The sequence below is a fragment of the Rana temporaria genome, chromosome 4 (genome assembly GCF_905171775.1).
Source record: "Rana temporaria chromosome 4, aRanTem1.1, whole genome shotgun sequence".
Classification (NCBI taxonomy): domain Eukaryota; kingdom Metazoa; phylum Chordata; class Amphibia; order Anura; family Ranidae; genus Rana; species Rana temporaria.
Window position 1 is genome coordinate 41,585,984 of NC_053492.1, and position 23,122 is coordinate 41,609,105.

The 23,122-nt window shown below is 45.1% G+C and overlaps 1 protein-coding gene across 1 annotated transcript in view; it reads right to left on the reverse strand.

Annotated features, from left to right (window-relative positions):
• Positions 1-4,986: 4,986 nt before the first annotated feature.
• Positions 4,987-23,122, reverse strand: part of CLU (clusterin) — a 54,295-nt gene continuing 36,159 nt past the window's right edge. The window contains exons 5-9 of the mRNA XM_040348328.1: positions 17,468-17,876; positions 12,874-12,987; positions 10,769-10,998; positions 6,696-6,862; positions 4,987-5,242 (exon numbers count right to left, since the gene is read on the reverse strand). Coding sequence (XP_040204262.1) covers positions 5,230-5,242; positions 6,696-6,862; positions 10,769-10,998; positions 12,874-12,987; positions 17,468-17,876 — 933 coding nt within the window. The 3' untranslated portion in view covers positions 4,987-5,229. The remainder of the gene's footprint in view (positions 5,243-6,695; positions 6,863-10,768; positions 10,999-12,873; positions 12,988-17,467; positions 17,877-23,122) is intronic.

Genomic DNA, 23,122 nt, shown 5'->3' on the forward strand with positions numbered 1-23,122 from the left:
GTTTGTTATGTATCCAAATTTTACTTTCTTCGCTGAGACAGAACTCTAGATAGGAAAAGGTCTTCTTAAAGTAAACCAGTGTCATGAAATAAATCCCAACTATGCCCCCCACCACCCCCATCCCCTCAGTATAGCAGGCTCCCTTAGATGTCTTAAAGTTGAAGTTTAATGGACAAAGAGATACAAATGTTCCTTCACCTTTGGTGAGAAACCCTTCTGGACAGATATTCAGAATCTCATTACCAAGGTTAAACTACACCAACTAGACAAATACCCTCTTCAGATGTTATTTCATGCTACCCACCTTTCTGTGGGTAAGTACTGTACAAGTGATTCATGATACCTCACTTGTTCAACGTTGGTAAAAGCCTTATATCTCTACACTGGAAAACCTTGGGGGTTCCCATAGTTAGAGAATGGATACTCATGTATGTACCCATTGTTCACAAGCACGATTTTTCTTGTGTGAAACGCGTCAACTGTAATCTTTGCAAGTTTGTCTGGCTCGTGAAAATAAAGAAAATTTCAGTAGCATCCATTGGACTCCAGTGTGCAACCAATTATTATTCTCCCCTAGTGATTTTAATAATGCTTAAAGTGAAACAATAAAAACAAATAGCTAGATTCAGGTAGAGTTAGGTCGACCTAACTCAGAATCTGTGCCGACCTAAGTTTAAGTGTATTCTCAAACAGAGATACACTTAAACCTATCTAAGATACGATGGCTTGCGCTGTCCTATCTTAGGGTGCAATATTTAGGCTGGCCGCTAGGTGCCGCTTCCATTGCGGTCGGCGTAGAATATGTAAATCACTAGATACGCCTATTCACGAACGTACACCCGGCCGACGAAGTACAGATACGCCGTTTATGTAACGCTTTATCAGGCCTAAAGTTATTCCAACAAATAGTTGGAATAGTAATGTTAAAGTATGGCCGCCGTTCCCGCTTCGAAATTCGAAAATTTTACGTCGTTTGCGTGAATAGGGATTTACGTCCATATCGAAATCAATAGGCCCGTGCGGCGTACTTAGCCGCAATGCACACTGGGAAATGTAGGCGGACGGCGCATGCGCCGTTCAAAAAAAACGTCAATCACGTCGGGTCAAACAAAATTATCATAAAACAAGCCCCTTCAACCTATTTTGAATTAGGCGCGCTTGTGCCCGCCACATTTACGCTACGCCGCTGTAAGTTCGGAGGCAAGTACTTTGAGAATACAGTACTTGCCTCTCTGACTTAAGGCAGCGTAGCGTAAATACGATACGCTACGCCGCCTTAAAGTTGCGGCAAACTACGTGAATCTAGCTAAAAATATTTTTTTAACCACTTCCCATCCGCAGATCGAGTTTTTACCAGGTTCAGTTGTTGGAGGAGGCAGGGCTCGGTGTCGGAGTAGATCGGGGAGGATGGTCTGTATTGTCGGAGGTCTGGGCAGTCGGTCTCATGTCGGAGACCACCAGGCAGGAGCGGATTGCCTTTGAAGAGACAGTCACCTTCCTGAACCTGGTGAGGATCGGCTGGAAGTGGACCAACGCATATTCCCTGGAATTTCCCATCACCTGACAGGGTGGATGTTAAGGCCTTCTTGACCTCATCTAACAGGGGGTCCAACAATTCTGGTAAGGGCACTTACTTACCTTTCTTCCTGGTGTGACCGTGAGGAGTTCTTCTTTCAATCAACTTCTATTTGAATTGGTGGTGGACTTTTCTCTCACTTTATCACAGTTTTTGAGCCATTATTGAGAATTGGACATTCTTATTCATATACAAATTTTTTAACACAATTTTGTATTTATCAGTTGAGACCTTATTGTATATAGTCTTTATCCCCTGGAGGGGCATCAACCTTTATTTATTGAATTTATATACACTCTGTGTTTGCACTATGTTTATGTTGTGTTGATTATTTAGCGCAACCTAATTTCCCCCCTTTTTTCTATAATTGTTACATGAATATCACATGTTTTTTTAGGTGTTGCAGCTTTATTTATTGATTTAAATTTCATCATTATTCACATTTATCAATTGATTTCTTTAGCGCAGTATATTTTTCCTTTGTTGATTATGTCACCCATTGAGCATGTTTGGGATGCTCTGTATCAGCGTATAGGACAGCGTGTTCCAGTTCCTGGCAATATCCAGCAACTTCGCACAGCCTTCGAAGAGGAATGGACCAACATTGCACAGGCCACAATCAACAACTTGATCAACTCTATGCGAAGGAGATGTGCTACACTGCATGAGGCAAATGGTGGTCACGCCAAATACTGACTGGTTTTCGGACCCCCCAATGTACATTTTAGAGTGGGCTTTTATTGTGGCCAACCTAAGGCACACCTGTGCAATAATCATGCTGTCGAATCCTCATCTTGATATGTCACACCTGTGAGGTGGATGGATTATCTCGACAAAGGAGAAGTGCTCACTAACACAGATTTAGACAGATTTGTGAAGAGTATTTGAGAGAAATAGGCCTTTTGTGTACATAGAAAAAGTCGTAGATCGTTGTCGATATTTTGTCTTCAGCTTCAGCTTTTACAATACAGAAACGCATGTTTTTATCTTCAGAAATGTGAGTGCAATGTGTTTTGTTTTTAAACTGTCATCACTATATACTACACTGCACTCACATTTCTGAAGATAAAAACTTGTGTTCTGCATTGTATCAGATTTTGTCAAGCTGCAGCTTGACAAAATCTCAACGACACAGTCCTTCTGTCTGGTGACTGCCGAACGTGGTGATGTCACGTTAGGCACCGCCCAAAGAGTTTCGTCATATGTTTGATGTCATCAGGGGCGTGTCTAGTTTTTATCTTCAGAAATGTGAGTGCAATGTGTTTTGTTTTTAATAAAACTAACATCATTATATACTACACTATGAGTTTTTATGTCATATATGCCCTCGAGGGGCCGAGGATGTCTGAGGCTGTTCCAATCAGTGTGGATTTGTTTAGGGTTTATCCCCTAAATCGTGGTAAGTAGCCACTTTTACCTTCACTTCCACTGGACGTTTGGGGAGCCTTTGTCCGCCTGTCTTTTTTCTTCGAGACATTCCGAGAAGCATCAACTTCTTTTGCACATCTGCGGACTTTTCATCCACTTGTTAATTCATATGAACACATCATCACTTATGTAAGGGTTGTTTTGAGGACTGTTTATTGCCATTTGTAATCACTTATTTTTTGTACTTTTTGTATCTATTTTTCACTTGATTTTGATAAGCGCTGCACGGAATTATATTGATTAGGTTGGTATCTGTTGACCTGTGACAGCTGTCTCTAAACTTTCATTTCATTTCTAGGGCGGATTTCCACTGGGTTATATTATTAACAGTAAGGGCTCGTTTACACTCGCTTTGGCTTCAACACACATTAACGGCTAGTTAACACTTTTCTTCAAAACAAGGCTTCAGACATGCTTTGTTAAAGCTCTCTGAATGCCAGTCAAAGCTCCTGTCACTAAATAAAATGGTTAGCTTACAGTCATGTTTACACCTTGCTTTTGCTTTGCTTTGCTTCGGCTTTGCTTAAAAAAATATACCCCATGTAGCTTCAGTGTTGCTTCAAAGCATCTTCAAAGCCTCCAATGGCAACGCTTGGTTGAAGCCCCACCTAACCCTCACTGAAGCCTCACCGAAGCCCCACCAAAGGCTCATCTAAGCCCCATTGAAGCTCCTCCAAAGCCTCATTGAAGCCCCACCAAAGCCTCATCGAAGCCCCACCAAAGCCTCATCGAAGCCCCAAGCAAAAGCAAGGTGTAAACAGGACCGTAAGCTAACCATTTCATTTAGTGACAGGAGCTTTAACTGGCGTTTATAGAGCTTTAACATAGTGTGTCCAAAGCCAGGTTTTGATGCAAATGTAAACTAGCCCTACCTGTAAGACTTTGCACACATTTGTTTTGATGCACCTAGAATGAATATAGCTGATGTAAAGGCTTAAAGCGGAGGTCCACAGAAAAAGTGAACCTCCGCTTTTCAGAACCCTCCCCCCTCCGGTGTCACATTTGGAACTTTTCAGCGGGGAGGGGGTTCAGATACCTGTATAATACAGGTATTTGCATCCACTTCCGGGCATAGATAGCCACAGAATCTGCGGGCATCTACGCCACTCCCCCCACTGTGTTCTGGGAAACATACAGTTCCCAGAACACAGCGGGGACCAGTGAAGATGAGCAGCACGACTCGCGCAGGCATAGTAGGGAACGGGCAGTGAAGCCGCAATGCTTCACTTCCTGATTCCCTCACCGAGGATGGCGGCGGGGGGCAGCCGAGAGATGAGCGATTGCTCGGCTTCTGCTTCCGACATCGCGGGCACCCTGGACAGGTAAGTGTCCATTTATTAAAAGTCAGCAGCTGCAGTATTTGTAGCTGCTGGATTTTAATATTTTTTGTTTCGGTGGACCTCCGCTTTAAAGTTGAGGTTCACCCGGAAATGTACATTTTTAACATTAGATTGATGCTAATTTTGTCAAGGGGAATCGGGTAGTTTTTTTAAAAATGAAGCAGTACTTTTTAGAGAGCGATCTTCTCCGCCGCTTCCGGGTATGGGCTGCGGGACTGGGCGTTCCTATTTGATTGACAGTCTTCTGACAGGCTTCCGACGGTCGCATCTATCGCATCACGATTTTTCGAAAGTAGCCGAACGTCGGTACGCAGGCGCCGTATAGAGCCGCACCGACGTTCGGCTTCTTTCGGCTACTCGTGACGCGATGTATGCGACCGTCGGAAGCCTGTCGGAAGACTGTCAATCAAATAGGAACGCCCAGTCCCGAAGACCCATACCCGGAAGCGGCGGACAAGATCGCTCTCTAAAACGGTAAGTACTGATTCGTTTTTAAAAAAAACTACCCGATTCCCCTTGACAAAATGAGCATCAATCTACTGTTAAAAAAAAACTCGGGTGAACTCCCGCTTTAAGTAGTTCAACAACTGGAATGGAATAGAATGAAAATGGAAGCAAAAAAACTAGGCATTTCAGCAAGGGTAACATTTAGGTCTTTTAATTGTTTTTGTAAATTTTTTGGTCCCTACAAAAAAAAAAAGCAGCAAACATTAGTACCAGTAGTAGCAGTACAACAGTAGTAAGAGGAGATGTGCGCTGAACATGGAGAACGGCTGGATGCTTGTCTAGGCCTTGCTGGCAATTGGGAGAGGAACGGCACAATAAACATCTAACTGGATTGGAAACGGCTGTGGATTAAGGTGTGCCAGATTCCACTCTGTACAATCAGGCAGCCTCACTGCGGAAGGAAGAACAGAACAACATGGTGAGTAATCTACAGACTCAAAGGGGTTCATCTACTAAAGGCAAATAGACTGTTCAAGTTTTTGTAACCACTTCAGCCCCAGAATGTTTTACCCCCTTCCTGACCAGAGCACTTTTTATAACTTGGCCAATATTGCGTTGCTTTAACTGGTAATTGCGCGGTCATGCAATTCTGTACCAAAACAAAATTTGCATATTTTTTTCCCACAAACAGAGCTTTACGGTATTTTGATGGTATTTGATCACCTCTGCAGTTTTTATTTTTCGCGCTATACACAAAAAAAAATGTTTTAACTTTTTGCTATAATAAATATCCCCTTCAGTTGTTTCTTCATCAGTTTAGGCCAATATATATTCTTCTACATATGTTATTATAGCATCTGCAAACTATGGGAAAGTTTTATGGCATTTTTATTGTTATAATTTGTTTTACAAGTAATGGCAGTGATCTGCGATTTTTAGCGGTATTGCGACATTGCGGCGGACAGATCGGATACTTTTGACACATTTTTGGGACCATTGACATTTATACAGCGACCAGTGCTATAAAAATGCACTGATTACTGTGTAAATTACACTGGCAGTGAAGGCGTTGGCACTAGGGGGCGATCAAGGGGTTAAATGTGTGCTCCCTCACTGTGTTCTAACCGTATGGGGATAGGACTGAGTAGGAGAGGAGACATTTCGCTGTTCCTACTTACTAGGAATCAACGAAATGTCTCCTCTCCTGTGACAGCACAGGGATTTGCTTTCCAGCCTGGAGGAGAGATGTGGGGTCTTATTGACCCCGCATCTCTCCATAAAGAGGACCTGTCACAATAGATTCCTATTACAAGAAATGTTTACATTCCTTGTAATAGGAATAAAAGTTATCCAAAAAAAATTTAAATGTAAAAAAAAAGTGTAAAAATAAAAAAAATTAAAGCAGAGCTCCACCCCAAAGTGGAACTTCCGCTCATCGGAACCCTCCCCCCCTCGGGTGTCACATTTGACACCTTTCAGGGGGGAGGGGGTGCAGATACCTGTCTAAGATAGGTATTTGCACCCACTTCCGGGAGTCCTCTCTGCACTGATTCTGTGGGTAGTTTGTCACTTCCCGCCCGTTGTGTTCTGGGAAACATGTGTGCCAAGTTCAGGGGACCTACGGCCAGCCGGTACCGGGTCCCCAAAGTCCGGGAGATCAGACGCAAAAAGGTGACTCGAGTATAAGCCGAGGGGGGCATTTTCAGCACAAAAAAAATATGCTGAAAAACTCGGCTTATACACGAGTATATACGGTACTTTCTTTTTCCCTGTTTTATTGCACTTTTCTGCCACTGAATTTTTTTATTTTTTTGCCATTTGCCTTAGATATAGGAGATCCTTCAATACTCTACACTGCTAGAGTACTCTGACGTTCTAGGTTTTTTATATTGAATACAACTTACATGACTTCTTTCTTAAATCTCTTCAAAGCTTCCTCAGCCACCAGTTCGCCGAACGTTGGATCCTCCATGCTGATGTGTCCAGGCACTGTGAAGGTGAAAGACTCGGAGTCGAAAAGTTTGACTGTGACAGTGGTGTCAGATGGAGCACCTCCGCTGGAGGAATAGGCCTGTGAAAAGAACATATAACCATGATTTATTACAGATAAAGTATCTGATCACATGGAGGGTCACAACAATAATAATTTTACAACTGCAGTACAAGGATCGACAGACTGGTTAAAAGATAGAAAGAGATAGCAAGAATGTCTGCCGCATACAGGTGCGGTACAGGGGGTAAAATAAGTGTCACCATTTTTCTAGGTAAATTTATTTCTAAAGATGCTATTTACATAAAATTTTAACCACACATCGGTAACAACCCATGCAATCTATATACCGTATTTATCGGCGTATACCGCACACTTTTTTGCCCTGAAAATCAGGGCAAAATCGTGGGTGCGCGATATACGCCGATACCCGCGCTGTGTTTGAACCACTGCGCTGACATATACAGAGCGCAGTACACTCGGGTATAGTCGGGCAGGCTCGGCTATGCTCGCGGTCACGTCCTGTGCGTCCTGTACATCCTTTACGCGAGAGCCTGCCCGACTATACCCGAGTGTACTGCGCTCGGTATATGTCGGCGGAGTGGTTCAAACACAGCGCGGGAAGCGGGGATCGAGCGGGGAGGACACCACAATGGCCGCAGAAGGACGCCGGACCGGACAAGGCCGGCGATGGACGGCGGGCAAGACACCGACGAGGGGCATCCAAACTGTAAGTATTTTTTTTTTCAGGAAATTTCCTTCTAGGTTGGGGGTGCGCGCTATACGCCGGGGTGCGTTATAGCAAGATAAATACAGTATACAAAGAAACAAAAACAAATAAGTTCAGAAATTATGTTATGTGTAATACAATGGAAGGACACAGGGAAAAAGTATTAAACACGCTAACTGAAATTTATTTAATACTTGGTACAAAATCCTTTGTTGGCAATGACAGCTTCAAGATGCCTCCAGTATGGAGACATAAGTCCCATGCATTGCTCAGGTGTGATTTTGGCTCATTCTTCCACACAAATCTTCATATCTTGAAGGTTCTGTGGGCTTCTTCTATGAACTCTGATCTTTAGTTCTTTCCATAGATGTTCTATTGTATTCAAGTCAGGTGATTGGCTGGGAATAGCAGCTTTTTTTTCTTTCTTTGTAACCAATTGAGAGTTTCCTTGGCTGTGTGTTTGGGATCATCGTCTTGCTGAAATGTCTACCTTTGTTTCATCTTCATTAGGGTTGTCCCGATACCAGCATTGGTATCGGGACCGATACCGAGTATTTGCGGGAGTACTTGTACTCCCGCAAATACCCCCGATATTTGGGGGATATATGGGGGACATGGCTGGATATACGGGGGACATGGCTACATATAGGGGGGACATGGCTGGATTTATGGGGGACATGGCTGCATATGTGGGGGGACATGGCTGCATATGTGGGGGGACGTGGCTGCATATGTGGGGGGACGTGGCTGCATATGTGGGGGGACGTTGCTGCATATGTGGGGGGACATGGCTGCATATGTGGGGGGACATGGCTGCATATGTGGGGGGACATTGCTGCATATGTGGGGGGACATTGCTGCATATGTGGGGGGACATGGCTGCATATGTGGGGGGACGTGGCTGCATATGTGGGGGGACATGGCTGCATATGTGGGGGGACGTGGCTGCATATGTGGGGGGACATGGCTGCATATGTGGGGGGACATGGCTGCATATGTGGGGGGACATGGCTGCATATGTGGGGGGACATTGCTGCATATGTGGGGGGACATTGCTGCATATGTGGGGGGACATTGCTGCATATGTGGGGGGACATTGCTGCATATGTGGGGGGACATGGCTGCATATGTGGGGGACATGGATGCATTTGTGGGGGACACCTGGCTGCATTTGGGGACACATTTAAAAAAAAGTATCGGTATTCGGTATCGGCGAGTACTTGAAAAAAAGTATCGGTACTTGTACTCGGTCCGAAAAAAGTGGTATCGGGACAACCCTAATCTTCATCATCCTGGTAGATTTCTATCAAGAATGTCTTGGTACGTTTTTCCATTCTTCCTTCCTTCAGTGACATGAAGTTTGCCAGTACCGTAAGCTGAAAAACAGCCCCACACCATGATGTTCCCACCTCCAAACTTCACTGTTGGTATGGGGGGTGTTTTTGGGGTGATGTGCAGTGTCATTTGACCTCCAAACATGGTGTGTATTATGGCATCCAAACAGTTCAATTTTGGTCTCATCTGACCAGACTATATTCTCCCAGGATTTCACAGGCATGTCTAAATGTTGTGCGTGGTGAGCGTTCATACATGCCATGTTGAGTGCATTACTTATTGTTTTCTTTGAAACAATTGTACCTGCTAATTCCAGGTCTTTCTGAAGCTCTCCACAAGTGGTCCTTGGCTCTTGGACAACTCCTCTGATAGTACTTTTCACTCCTCTGTCAGAAATTTTGTGAAGAGCTCCTGGTCGTGAATGGTTTATTGTGAATACTCTTTCCACTTCCAGATTATGGCCCCAACAGTGCTCAATGGAACATTCAAAAGTTTAGAAATCCTTCTGTAACCACTTTCGGACCAGCTCATGCCGATATACATCGGCACTTTGAAGAGGGATATCTTTGTTATGGCAGCAGCTACCTAAGTAACTAAGGCATCCTCTTCTTCAGCCGCTCTCCGGTGCGCAAATACGGTGTGACAGAAAGTATTGAAATAACCGCCATTTTATTCTCTAGGGCTTTAGGAAAAAATGTATAATGTTTGGGGGTTCTACGTAATTTTCTAGCAAAAAAAAAATGTTTTTAACGTGTAAACAACAGATCTCAGAAAGAGGCTCAGTCCTTAAAGCGGGGGTTCATCCTAAAAACTATTTTCTAACATTACATCCAGCATACTGCTGACATGAACAGTATGCTGGTATTTTATTTTCTCCGTACATACCGTTATATTGTCATTTTCCCCCTGGCTTCCGGGTTCTGATTCCCGCGGGACTGGGCGTTCCTATTCAGGAGGTAGATGATTGACGTCTGGTGAAAAACGTCCCGAGGTGCATAAGGCGCGTCACCAGTTTTCTGTAAATAGCCGACCTGCGAGTCGGCTTTATATGGCGCCTGCGCAGTTAGCTCTACACAGCGGGCGCAGGCGCCATATAGAGTCGACTCGCAGGTCGGCTATTTACGGAAAACTGGTGACGCGCTTTATGCACCTTGGGAAGTTTTTCACCAGACGTCAATCATCTACCTCCTGAATAGGAACGCCCAGTCCCGCGGGAATCAGAACCCGGAAGCCGGGGGGAAAATGACAATATAACGGTATGTACGGAGAAAAAAAAATACCAGCATACTGTTCATGTCGGCAGTATGCTGGATGTAATGTTATATAATTGTTTTAGGGTGATCCTCCACTTTAAGTGGGTAACCAATGCCACCAGTATGTTTTGCAACAATAAGGTTGCAAAGGTCTTGAGAGAGCTCTTTGCTTTTACCCATCACGAGATGTTTCTTGTGTGACACCTTGGTAATGAGACACCTTTTTATAGGCCATCAGTTGAGACTGAACATCTAGGGGGTGGCAGTAGGAGGATTGTTTGCCGCCCCCCCCCCCCCAAAAAAAAATATATATATACCACCAGCCGCCACTGCTTTGTATGTATGGATTGCATGGCTTTTTACCGACATGTGGTGAAAAATTCATGTCAATAGCACCTTTTGAAATATATTTACCTAGAAAAATGGTGACATACAGTACATAAATAAAGAAAAGGGAAAAGAAGAGAGAAAGGAAGGAGAGGAAAAGAAAGGAAAAAGGTGAGAAAAAATGAAAGTGAGGGAGAGGAGTGGAGAGGGAAAAGGATAAGGAAGAAAGAGGGCATAAAGGAAAATTAAGATGAGAAAGAAATGCAATGAAAAGGGAGGGAGAGAGAAAGAAAGGCAAAAAGGAAAGGAGTAAAGAAAGAAAAAAAGAGCCCTAGTACTCACTGTAGACATTTGGAAGATTCCTTTCAGGTCATTGTCGGTGAGGTTGGCTAGCTTGGACACCCAGCTGTACTGGTGACTCAGGTCCTCCAGGAGTCCGGTGGTATTCAGCATCTTCTCTCGGAATCTCTGTAGCAGATCATCATACAGTGTGGTATACTTCTCTGCTAAGCGAACAGAGTCTTCAAATTTCTCTCGCAGTTTTTCTTGCATCGTATTCTTCCCTGAACAATCTGATATGGGCAAGAAAATAAGACAAATTGTCAAATATACATTAGACTGGAGAGGTAAGCCAAGCCAATTTACTTAACCACTTCAATACCGGGCTTTTATACCACCTTAATACCGGGCCTATTCTGGCACTTCTCTTCTACATGTACAAATCATCATTATTTTGCTAGAAAATTACTCAGAACCCCCAAACATTATATATGTTTTTTTTAGCAGACACCCTAGGGAATAAAATGACGATCATTGCAACTTTTTATCTTGCACGGTATTTGCGCAATAATTTTTCAAACGCTTTTTTTTTTGAAAAAAAATGGTTTCATGAATTAAAAAAAAAAAAAAAAACAGTAAAGTTAGCCCAATTCTTTTGTAAAATATGAAAGATGATGTTAAGCCGAGTAAATAGATACCCAACATGTCACGCTTTAAAATTGCGCATACTCATGGAATGGCGCCAAACTTTGTTACTTAAAAATCTCCATAGGTGACACTTTGAAAATGTTTACAGGTTACCAGTTAAGAGTTACAGAGCAGGCCTAGTGCTAGAATTGTTGCACATGCTCTTACGCACGCGGCGATACCTCACATACGTGGTTTGAATGGTGTTTACATACATGGGCGGGACTTACGTGTCCGTTCGCTTCTGAGCGCAAGCTACCGGGGACAGGGGCATTTTTAAAAAAAATATTTTTTATTTTTTATTTTACTTATTTATTTATTTTTACACTTTTTTCACATTTAAATTTTTTTGATCACTTTTATTCCTATTACAAGGAATAGTGTGTGACTGGTCCTCTTTATGGAGAGATGCGGGGTCAATAAGACCCCACATCTCTCCTCCAGGCTGGAAAGAATGAGATTGTGAAAAAAAATTCAAAGGTCTCATGCATACTAGCCGCAATCGCGGCTTTGTTTACTTCCGGGTAACCGGGCGTGACGTCATCACACCGCGCTCGGGCCTCCGACGGTCATAGAGATGTCATCTCTATGCTTCCCATCCGGCGCTGGACGATTCTTTCTTCGGGCCCCCCGATGGCAAGAGCCGCTATGATCGTTCTTATGGTGCGCAGAATCGCCGATGGCAAATGATTAATTAATCTTATACCGAGACAGCTGGTGCCGCATTGCGCTGACTCACTAAACACAAGCAGGCATGGTCGCCTAATATAATCTTGTATGTTTGTAGAAAGATCTTTTTTTTATATGTCTTGGCTGATCCTAATGTTTATAGGCAGCTTTAGATGAGTCATGATTAAAGCTTCAGAAACTGGGACAGGATAATGTTTCTGGCAGATACAACACCCTCCAGCATGTCCTGGGTCTTCTCCTTCAAACTGCTCATAATTGGAACACATGGGGAACTTGAATCTTGGCAGTGGTGGACCTGTCAGGCACTCTGCTGCTGATCTGAATGAAGACATTGCTCCTGGTAGGGTACACGTCATTACCATTATATAGTCCTACTCTACCTGTAGGACCCCACCACGCAGTCAGCTCTACACGGCTCCTAGTCGGTGCGCAGGCGTCGTATAGAGCCGCCTAGCGGTTTGGCTAGTTTCGGAAAGTCGTGATGCGCCTTATCCACCGGGGGGAAGTTTTTCTCAGGCACGTCAATCATATGGGCGAAGTCCCAGATGACATTGCGGCACTGCACAGGAACGCCCACTCCCACGGGAGCGAGTACCCGGAAGCCGGGAGGAAAATACAGATAATAGCGTATGTACACCCCCAAAAAAAAAAAATAACGGCATACTGTACATGTTTGAGGTATACTGAATGTAATGTTATAAACTTGTTTTTTGGGTGAACCTCCGCTTTAACAACCAACCAGGGTTCATCTGTCACTATAACATTGGCATTCATCATATACAGACACTTACCAACTGCCAGGATTTCCTTGCATTTCTCACACTTGTCCTTCATCCTTAAGCAGCCGGCAGTATTCCGCCTGAGTTCCCGACATACTGTTTTGTCATCAGTAGAATTATTCATCCCTAAGAAGAAGAAATAATAAAAAAAAAAAATACATAGTGGTCATTGAGAGAACAAACAAAAAAAGCGCACTCCTGTGAAATATGAAAATGTTGCATTTGGAAATTGCATAGGTTTTTGCATAGCTCCCAACTGTCCCTGATTTTGATTTCGAGGGACTGTCCCTGATTTGGAGCAATATCCCTCTGTCCCTCATTCCTTCTCATTTGTCCCTCATTTTGGTCTGATTTATATAAAATGCACTTTTTATCCTTCTAAAAGTGTTTTCCAGCACTAAACCTTTCATCCAATTTCTAAATTGCTGCATTTGTAAATTTCAAAAGCCAATATAAAGGAATAGCAGTGAAAAAAAAAAAAAAACACTTGTGGGTTTTAATTATCTTTTTTTGGGGGATTAATTCTCAGTAAAGGGGGCATGGCAAGGGTGTGTCCTATGCCTACATACTTTTAGCTAGATTCAGGTAGAGTTAGGTCAGCGTATAAGTAGATACGCCGACCTAACTCAGAATCTGCGCCGACCTATGTTTAAGTGTATTCTCAAACAGAGATACGCTTAAACATATCTACGATACGACGGCTTGCGCCGTCCTATCTTAGGTTGCGATATTGAGGCTGGCCGCTAGGTGGCGCTTCCATTGCGGTCGGCGTAGAATATGTAAATCAGTAGATACGCCTATTCACGAACGTACGCCCGGCCGCCGCAGTACATTTACGCCGTTTACGTAACGCATTACAGGCCTAAAGTTATTCCATCAAATAGATGGAATAGTAATGTTAAGTATGGCCGCCGTTCCCGCGTCGAAATTCAAAAAGTTTACGTCGTTTGCGTAAGTCGTCCGTGAATAGGGATTTACGTTGTTTACGTTCACGTCTAAATCAATAGGCCCGTGCGGCGGACGTAGCCGCAATGCATACTGGGAAATGTAGGCGCACGGCGCATGCGCAGTTGAAAAAAAACGTCAATCACGTCGGGTCATGCCTCATTATCATAAAACACGCCCCCTTTGACAAATTTGAATTAGGCGCCCTTACGCCCGCCCGCTTTAGGCTACGCCGCCGTAACTTAGCAGGCAAGTACATTGTGAATCATGTACTTGCCTCGCTAACTTACGGCGGCGTAGCTTAAATGCCTTAAGCTACGCCGCCTTAAAGTTGCGGCCATCTACGTGAATCTAGCTAATTTACTAGTAGGTGTCCCTCGTTCCCATCTCAAAAGTTTGGAAGGTATGGTTTTGGAACTACATTCCCCAAGATGCTCAACTACACTGCAGAATGCATGAGCATCATGGGAAATGTAGTTCCAAAACATCTGGGGTGCCAATGTTTGCCATCACTGGTATAGACAAACAGGAACAAGCAACATGTAAAAGTTAGGGCAGGCAATGGACAGACAGACAAGATCTAAAGGGGTAAAACCTCAAAGAGAGCAGGTGCTGCCTTCACCTCTGTTCGCCCATTCATAAACTGTAGGCCACGATGTGGAGCACCATGGAGTTTTCTCTGCTAATTCCAGCAGAGAGATATATGTGATTGGAGAAGAGCCTGTCATGTCAGCCTTGCTGATTTCAGCGGAGGTCAGAAGCACAGCAAGAACTGTTCTATCCAGGAAGACTTATGCCGCGTACACACGATCACACAAAACCGTGGATTTTTTTCCCGGCGGATGTTGGCTCAAACTTGTCTTGCATACCCACGGTCACACAAATGTTGTCGGAAATTGCGAACGTCAAGAACGCTGTGACGTACAACACGTACGATGAGCTGAGGAAAATGAAGTTCAATAGCCAGTGTGGCTCTTCTGCTTGATTCCGAGCATGTGTGGAATTTTGTGCGTCGGAATTGTGCACACACGCTCGAAATTTCCGACAACAAGTTTTGTTGTCGGCAAATTTGAGTACCAGCTAATGCCCGATGGAGCCTACACGTGGTCGGAATTTCCCACAACGCGCTCCCACCGAACATTTGTTGTCGTAAATTCCGAGCGTGTGTACGCGGCATAAGACTCCTTTCACAACTGAGCGGAGCAACTTTAAAGTGGAGGTCCGGGAAAAAGAAAAAATTAAAAGCCAGCAGCTACACATACTGGTGGGTTTTAATAAATGGACACTTACCTGTCCTGCAGTCCCTCGATGTCGGCACCGCAGCTGATGTTTCCATCAGCTGTCGGGTGCTGCCGCAGCTATTGCGGGTAGGGGAACCCGGCAGTGTAGCCTTTCGGCTTCACACCGGGAACCCTACTGCGCATGTGCAAGGCCCCCGCTCCTCTCTCCTATTAGCCCAGTGGCCAGGGGAGGCGGAGGAGGGAGCCCCGTGGTGACGTCACTGCCGCGTCACGGCCGAGGCCAGACTCCCAGAAGTGGGAAAGGATCCTTCCCGCCCCCCCACCCCGAAAGGTGCCAATTGTGGCACCGGAGGGGGGGGAGGAATCCAATGAGTGGAAGTTCCACTTTAGGGTGGAGCTCCGCTTTAAGGTGTTTTTATTTGAGAGTTTTTTTAGCTTTCTTCAAAAGTGTATTACACGTGGTGTAGAAGCGTATTACAAGCATTTTACAGCTTCAGGTGTTTTTGTTTAGCCAATAGAATGCACTAGGGAGGAGGAGAGAGGGAGGAAATTAGGAGTGGAAGGCTGCTGTTTGAGCAGAAAACACCCAACAAAACTCGTAAAATACTCAAGTCACGCATTTTCAGGCATTTCTATTGAAGTCTATGGGGCCAAAAAAGCTTGTAATCTGCCAAAAAGAAGTCCATGTACTTTTTTGAGCGACAGGCGTTTTGCTTCAGGCGACAGTAGGGTGGACTGACAACTCACGGGGCCCCCGGGCAATAGGAGATTATGGGGCCCCCGGGCAATAGGAGATTATGGGGCCTCCGGGCAATAGGAGATTATGGGGCCCCCGGGCAATAGGAGATTATGGGGCCTCCGGGCAATAGGAGATTATGGGGCCCCTGGGCAATAGGAGATTATGGGGCCCCCGGGCAATAGAAGATTATGGGGCCCCTGGGCAATAGGAGATTATGGGGCCCCCGGGCAATAGGAGATTATGGGGCCCCCGGGCAATAGGAGATTATTGGGCCCCCGGGCAATAGGAGATTATGGGGCCCCCGGGCAATAGGAGATTATGGGGCCCCTGGGCAATAGGAGATTATGGGGCCCCCGGGCAATAGGAGATTATGGGGCCCCCAGGCAATAGATTATGGGGCTACGCAGTATAAACACACACACACATACAGTATGCATGCATAGTATACACACACAGTATACATAGACACAGAATACACATACAAACTCTACTGAAAGGGTACTGGAGAGGCGGGGCAGCTATAATCTTGCGATTTTTAGACCAAAAGGATTTCATTGACAGATGTAAAAAAACACAGATTTTTACATACTGTCCCTGGTTTTACTGAGGCTGACAAACCTGATGGGGCCCCCTAGTGGCATGGGGCTCTCGGGCAGTGCCCGAGTGACCGAAGGGTCAGTCCGCCTCTGGGCAACAGAACGCTCATCTGTGAACAGGGGCCATTGAAATGAATGGGATTTGGCTTGTTGAGCGCTTTAGAGCTATAAGCTTAAAGCAGAAAATCACTCAGTTGTGAACAGAGTCTAAGGGCTAGATTCAGCAATGATTTAGGCTGGCGTATCCATAGATACGCCGCGTAAATTCAAAGCTGTGCCGGCGTATCTTCTTTCTGTATTCAGAAAGCAAGATACGCCGACATTAGCCTAAGATCCGACTGGCGTAAGTCTTACACCGTCGTATTTTAGAGTGCATTCTCATGCTGGCCGCTAGGTGCCGCTTCCGTCGTTTTCGACGTAGAGTATGCAAATTACCTAGTTACGCCGATTCACAAACGTACGTGCGCCCGGCGGTAGTTTTTTACGTAGTTTGCGTAAGGCTTTTTCGGCGTAACGTTGCTCCTGCTTCTATGAGGCGCACGCAATGTTAAGTATGGACGTCTTTCCCGCTTCGATTTTTGAATTTTTTACGTCTTTTGCGTAAGTCATTCGCGAATAGGGCTGGACGGAATTTACGTTCACGTCGAAACCAATAAGTCGTTGCGGCGTACTTGGGAGCAATGCACACTGGGATATGTACACGGACGGCGCTTGTGCCGTTCGAAAAAAACGTCAATCACGTCAGGTCATCACACATTAACATAAAACACGCCCCTCCTTCCACATTTGAATTACGCAGGCTTACGCCGGCCCCATTTACGCTACGCCGCCGCAACTTATGGAGCAAGTGCTTTGTGAATACTGCACTTGCTCCTGTAAGTTGCGGCAGCGTAGCGTAAATACGATAGGCTGCGCCACCGTAACAATGCGCGCCCCTACATGAATCTAGCCCTAAATGTCTTTTTATCCTGTTTGAAGAAAGCAGACAGTAAATGGCAGAGGTAAACATCTATGAAGCGCTCTTAACCTATGAAAATTATATGAATTAGAGATGGGCCTTAAATATATTTCTGGTTAACACTCACCATCGAATTGGGGTCCCTGTTGGATCATCTGGCGATGCTTCTCCATCATTTTCTGAGCAGCTTCGAAGAGAGAGTCAAAATTGCTGGTGAAAAAAGGTTCAAACAGAGGGGAGCGTTCCTTGCGGATACGCATGGCAGAGACCGGAGTGCTGATTTTCTGGAAGGGGAATTGTTCCCACTGGGGAAAACTGAAGCCATGGAAAGGTTTGCTGAATAATGGCTTCATGTGGTCAAAAGCCTTCATGCTGTCTTGGAAGAGCTCATGCACGCTATCTTCTACAATGCTGTAGCCGTCTTCGAGATCCTCCAGTGCCATATGTTGCTGCTCATCTTGCTTATTTAGAGTGTCAATTCTCTCTCCATTGACCCAAATGGCAAAAGGTGAAGATCTGTTCAAGAAGTCTTCCAGCTGTAAGAAGAAAGGAACACAGTCATTTTCATTTCATTAAAACAAATTTTTTCTTAAATTATTGTTGAATTTCCACCAGGTTCAGTTTGCAGTAGGGTGCAATCTGCACGGAGTTTGTATACTGAATGGAGCTATTTAAACACAGCAGAAGGGAAGGGGAGGTACGTGGAGGTGTCACTTCTCTGACTACTGTTCATATTTGTAAATTTTGGTTTGAGATGTTGAACAAAAATGATTTATGTTACTAACCATAAAATCCATTTCTCTGAGCTCATTGACGGACACAGCGCTCCATATTCAGAACCATAAGGTTATATCGCCACCTACAGGAGTAGGACACTAGGCAGAAAAAACAACTTGGCTACTCCTATGGGCAGTTCTAGCTGTTATACATCCCCCTCTCTGCTATAGGCCTTCAGTTTAGTAACAAAGCAGTATCAAAAGTATTAAAACTCTATAGAGTGCTGTGTCCGTCAATGAACTCAGAGAAATGGGTTTTACGGTAAGTAACAAAAATCCTATTTTCTCTAACCGTTCATTGATGGACACAGTGCTCCATATTCTGAACCATAGGGACGTCCCCAAGCAGTGACAAAAACATGAGGGGTGGGACAAAAGACCCCAGGCCAAACAAAGAGGCCAATCAGGTAACAGGAGCTCAATAAAAAACACAAGAGCCCAACCTGAACAATACACCCCCAAAGAGGGAACAGGCCCTTTAAACAGCAGCCTGTAAAACCTTACGGCCAAAAGAAGCATCCACAGAGGCCAAAACATCTACTTTGTAGTGTCATGGACCTTGGGATGCTAAAGTGTTTCTACTTGACATCTGTTACACAGGAGAGGGTTGCTAATAAATCATAATTCATGTATTACATGAGATGGGACATATTACAGGTGATTTCATGTGGGCCAGAGTGACTCATTCCTCTGCATAACAGACTGTTGAAATGCTAATGTCCTGCCACCAGCCAGCTCTCTATTCTAAAGGTTAATTGATCTATTGTGTGTGTGAAGAAGACCTTAAGAGATGTGTATTGTATCGTGGGGAATTGCAGACGAGACGCCTATTCACCTCGTCAGGCTAAATGATTAGATAATTGGCTCAGGTTAATTATTCTGATTGCTTCATTGTTATTCTGTCATTCTGTTACAATTAATAATTAACTTCACTAATGTCATTATCTAAAGAAATGTGTCTTGTCAGGGTCGGCACCAGAGTGTCTACCTATAATCTGTATGGAAGCCCCAGTGTGTGAAAAGGGGGTGGAGATTTCATTGTTCTTTGATTGATTATAAGCTTGTAAACTGTATATAACCAGCAGAATGCGGCCATTAAAAAGAGTCCTGTTTGAACTTACATACAGCCCGCCTGGTGTGTGTTCTTAATGGGTCCGAATGGCACATAGCTGTAATTCGGATCCCGGAACCTTGGATGACTGGACCATCAGACGTTGCAATCTGCAAGCTGACTCAATAGTAGCAGAGGAGTGTCGGGAGAGCAGAATCGAGCGAGCAAAGGGTCTCGTCACATGTAGAATTTTGTGAAAGTGTGCACCGACGACCAGGTGGCCACCTTGCAAACCTGCGACACTAATGACGGAAGGCCCAAGAAGCACTAAGTGCCCCAGTAAAGTGCGCCATCACAGGGAAGGGAGGAGCCCGCCCTTTGATAGAATAGGCCTGAATCACAGTCTGTCTAATCCACCTGGAAATAATAGCAGATGAAGCAGACAACCCTTTCCATGGTCGTGAGATCACAAAAAGAATGTCTGACCTCTGAAAAGACTCTGTGGCTGCCAGATATACCTGAACCACCCAAATCACAAGGGTATACAATGCACTTTCCTTGAGACGAGCGGGCCTGGGACACAAGGAAGGCAATGCAATGGGGTAGATTTATTAAAGCTGGTGCACTCAGAATCCAGTGCAGCTGTGCATGGTAGCCAATCAGCTTTTAACCTCAGCTTGTTAAAGTGATTGTAAAGCTACATTTTTTTTTTAATAACAAACATGTCATACTAACCTACACTGTGCAGTTTGTTTTGCACCGAGTGGCCCCGATCCTTGACTTCTGGGGTCCCTCGGCAGCTCTCGTGGCTCCTCCCTGCATCGTATAACCCCCTAAGAGAAGCGCTCTCCCGGTGGTTACCTTTCGGGCGTGCTCCCGAGTCCAGCACTCGGCCCCGCCCCCAGCACCCACGTCATTGGATTTGATTGACAGCAGCAGGTGCCAATGGCTTGTAAGAAAATAAATGGCTGCATATCCAGGAATTCCGATTGCCTTTTATTGTTCAAAGTGATAACACCAAAGACACCAACACGAGGTCACGTAGATGCGTTTCACACATACCAATGGCTGCGCTGCTATCAATCTATCCAATCAAGAGCCGAGAACCCTGGGCAGAGGAAGAGCGCTGTGTGAAATTCCAGGGCTCAGGTAAGTAAAACGGGGGGCTTGGGGGGGGGTCAGTCACTAGAAGAAGTTGTTTTACCTTAATGCATAGGATGCATTAAGGTGAAAAAACATGAGGGTTTACAACCCCTTTAAGCTTTGGAAATAAAACCTGGAAGCTGGTTGGTTTCTATGCAGAAGTAAGCCTGATTTTGCACTCTTCAGCTTTAGTAAATAAGTCCCCAATGTCTTCATTTAAATGGAAGTCAGAGACCACCTTAAGTAGGAACAATGGGCGTGGACAAAGAACCACCTTATCTTTGTGGACCACCAAGTAGGAAGTACGACAAGATAACCCTGCCAGTTCTGACACCCTGCGAGCAGAAGTGATAGCTGCCAAAAAAGCTACCTTCTGTAAAAGCCTAAGCAGGGGAATCTCCTGAATATTCTCAAAAGGAGGTTTCTGGAGAAAACGGAGAGCACCGAGTTTAAATCCCACGGCAGTAAAGGAGACCACACTGGGGGAGTCAGGTGTCAAACCCCTTAAATGAAAGTACGCACCAAGGAATGCATGGCAAAGGGTCACTGAAAGAAGACCGCCAGGGCAGACACCTGACCCTTGATGGTACTCAAGGCCAACTTCTGCTCAACCTCTCATTGAAGGAAGGTCAAAACCAGAGCCACCAAAAAAGATTGAGGGTGAACATCTATCATCTCCCACCACGAAATGTACGCTTTCCACATACAATGGTAAATCTTTCTAGAGGTAGACTTCCTCACCTTGAGCATAGTCGGAATCACTGACCCAGGCAAACCTCTGTTCTTTAGTAGCAGGCTTTCAACAGCCAGGCTGTCAAAGCCAGCAATTGTAAAGCAGGATGGAAGATCGCCCCTTGGGACAGCAGGTCCTCCCTGAGAGGCAGCCTCAAAGGGACATCAGCGAACCAATCGCACTAGTATTGATGATGATACTGACCCTATGGGGCCACCAGAGCCTCTGTGGCATCTGCCAAATCTCGTGACCTTGACACATCTCGTGACCTTGACACAAACCTCAGAACTTTTCTGTCGAGCCGAGGCGCTAACAGGTCCACCTCGGAGGTGTTCCACCACAGACATATCAGATGAAACACACGTCTGGATGAAGGGACCACTCTCCTTGGTTCAATGCCTGCCGACTGAGATAGTCCACCTGCCAATTTTTCACACCTGGAATGTGCAGAGGGCCAGAACAAAGCATTCTGCCCACCGGAGAATGCCGGAAAACTCCAGAGCCGCCAGCACACTTTTTGTTCCGCCCTGGTGATTGATATAAGCCACCGCGTGAAAGCGTAGTTCTCTGTTAACAGGAAACTATGACCCTCAATGGAGTGAGTCGGTCCAGTGCGATCTCCAACCCTAAAGAGCATGTTACGTTGGTGGTCACTGTAATTCTATATGTTACATTAGTTGTCAGTGTAATACCATGTTACATTGGTGGCCAGTGTAAATTTCCCTGTTTACTATTCCCAGTATCTAGTCCCCCATTACACTGGTGATTGGTCGTTGATGTAAATGCCCTTATTGCCTTGGTGTTCAAAGGCAGAAGGGCCCTTTTAAATTGGTGATTCACTGACCTCAGACACGTTTAGTGGGAAAAGGACCTATCTCAGCGCTGCCACTGAGGTTCTTGGGCCCATTTCAAGCAGGGGCAGCCTATTCCTGTAATGGAACCAAGAACCTCAGAGAACTCTGGCACTTGCAGGGGATGACAGCTCATATGTCCAACATTGTTCTCCACAGTATGCATACCACATGTTGAGAACTGGCCTACAGTTAGAAAAAAAACACATATAAGTGCAGTTCTTAAAAAGCATTACAGAGAGTCCTTATCAGTGGCTCAATAGAGATTTAAGGTAATGAGTCCGTCCAATAAGTGCAGGATCCAGGCAAAAAATCCTGTAAGAGATCCTCCACCGACAGAAATGCACACACTGACCCTTACCATCAGGGGTGGACTACTACATACAGTGGTCAGATACGGTTATTACAAATCCCAATCGGCAAGAACACCTGGTATCAGCAATCTTCCACGCTATAAAGGACTCCACTTCATATGGACTGTAACGGAAGGGCCTTTGGAATCCAGAATCCCTTATAAAGTATGGGATACCCTGGATTCAGCTCCCCATGCACCTCTTATGTCTAAATCACCCTGTGCCTATTAGGGGCACAGAGTGAGCAAGAAAATAATGGACATTAAGAAATGTATTGGATTACTTCAAATGGGACAGTAATATTCATTAATAATATCTCTTAAGAAATATGAAGATGTTATCCCCTGTAAACTGTGAGGGTTATGCCCAGGAAGTATAACTCCTTATTTGGGCATTCCAGGAAGTTCAATGTAAGAGTCATTAGATCCCCATTGTTGTTTGTGGTAATTAACTCTGCTATTGTGTGAAGGAGTTCTGTGTTGATTTGTGATAATGTTGATTGTGTCTTCTGAGCTACCAGACGGCAAGTCTAGCCTAAGGGCTCTTTCACACGGAGCAGATCCGTATTGATCCGCTCCGTTAGCCCGTTTGGCTCAGCGGGGATTCCTCCGTTAATCCCCGCTGAGCTGTCGGCGGACAGGGCGGTCCCCGCACACAGTGCACAGACTGCCCTGTCTCTCCTCCGCTCTCCCCTATGGGGAATCGGATGAATACGGACCGCGTGTCCGTATTCATCCGATCTGTTCCGCCGGACGGAAGAAAAATAGGGTTTTCTTCTGTCCGCAAAAGCGGATCTTTGCGGACGCGGATGGTTGCGGACGTTAGCGGATGCATCATCCGCTAACGTCTGCAATCCCATAGGGACTTGTAATAAA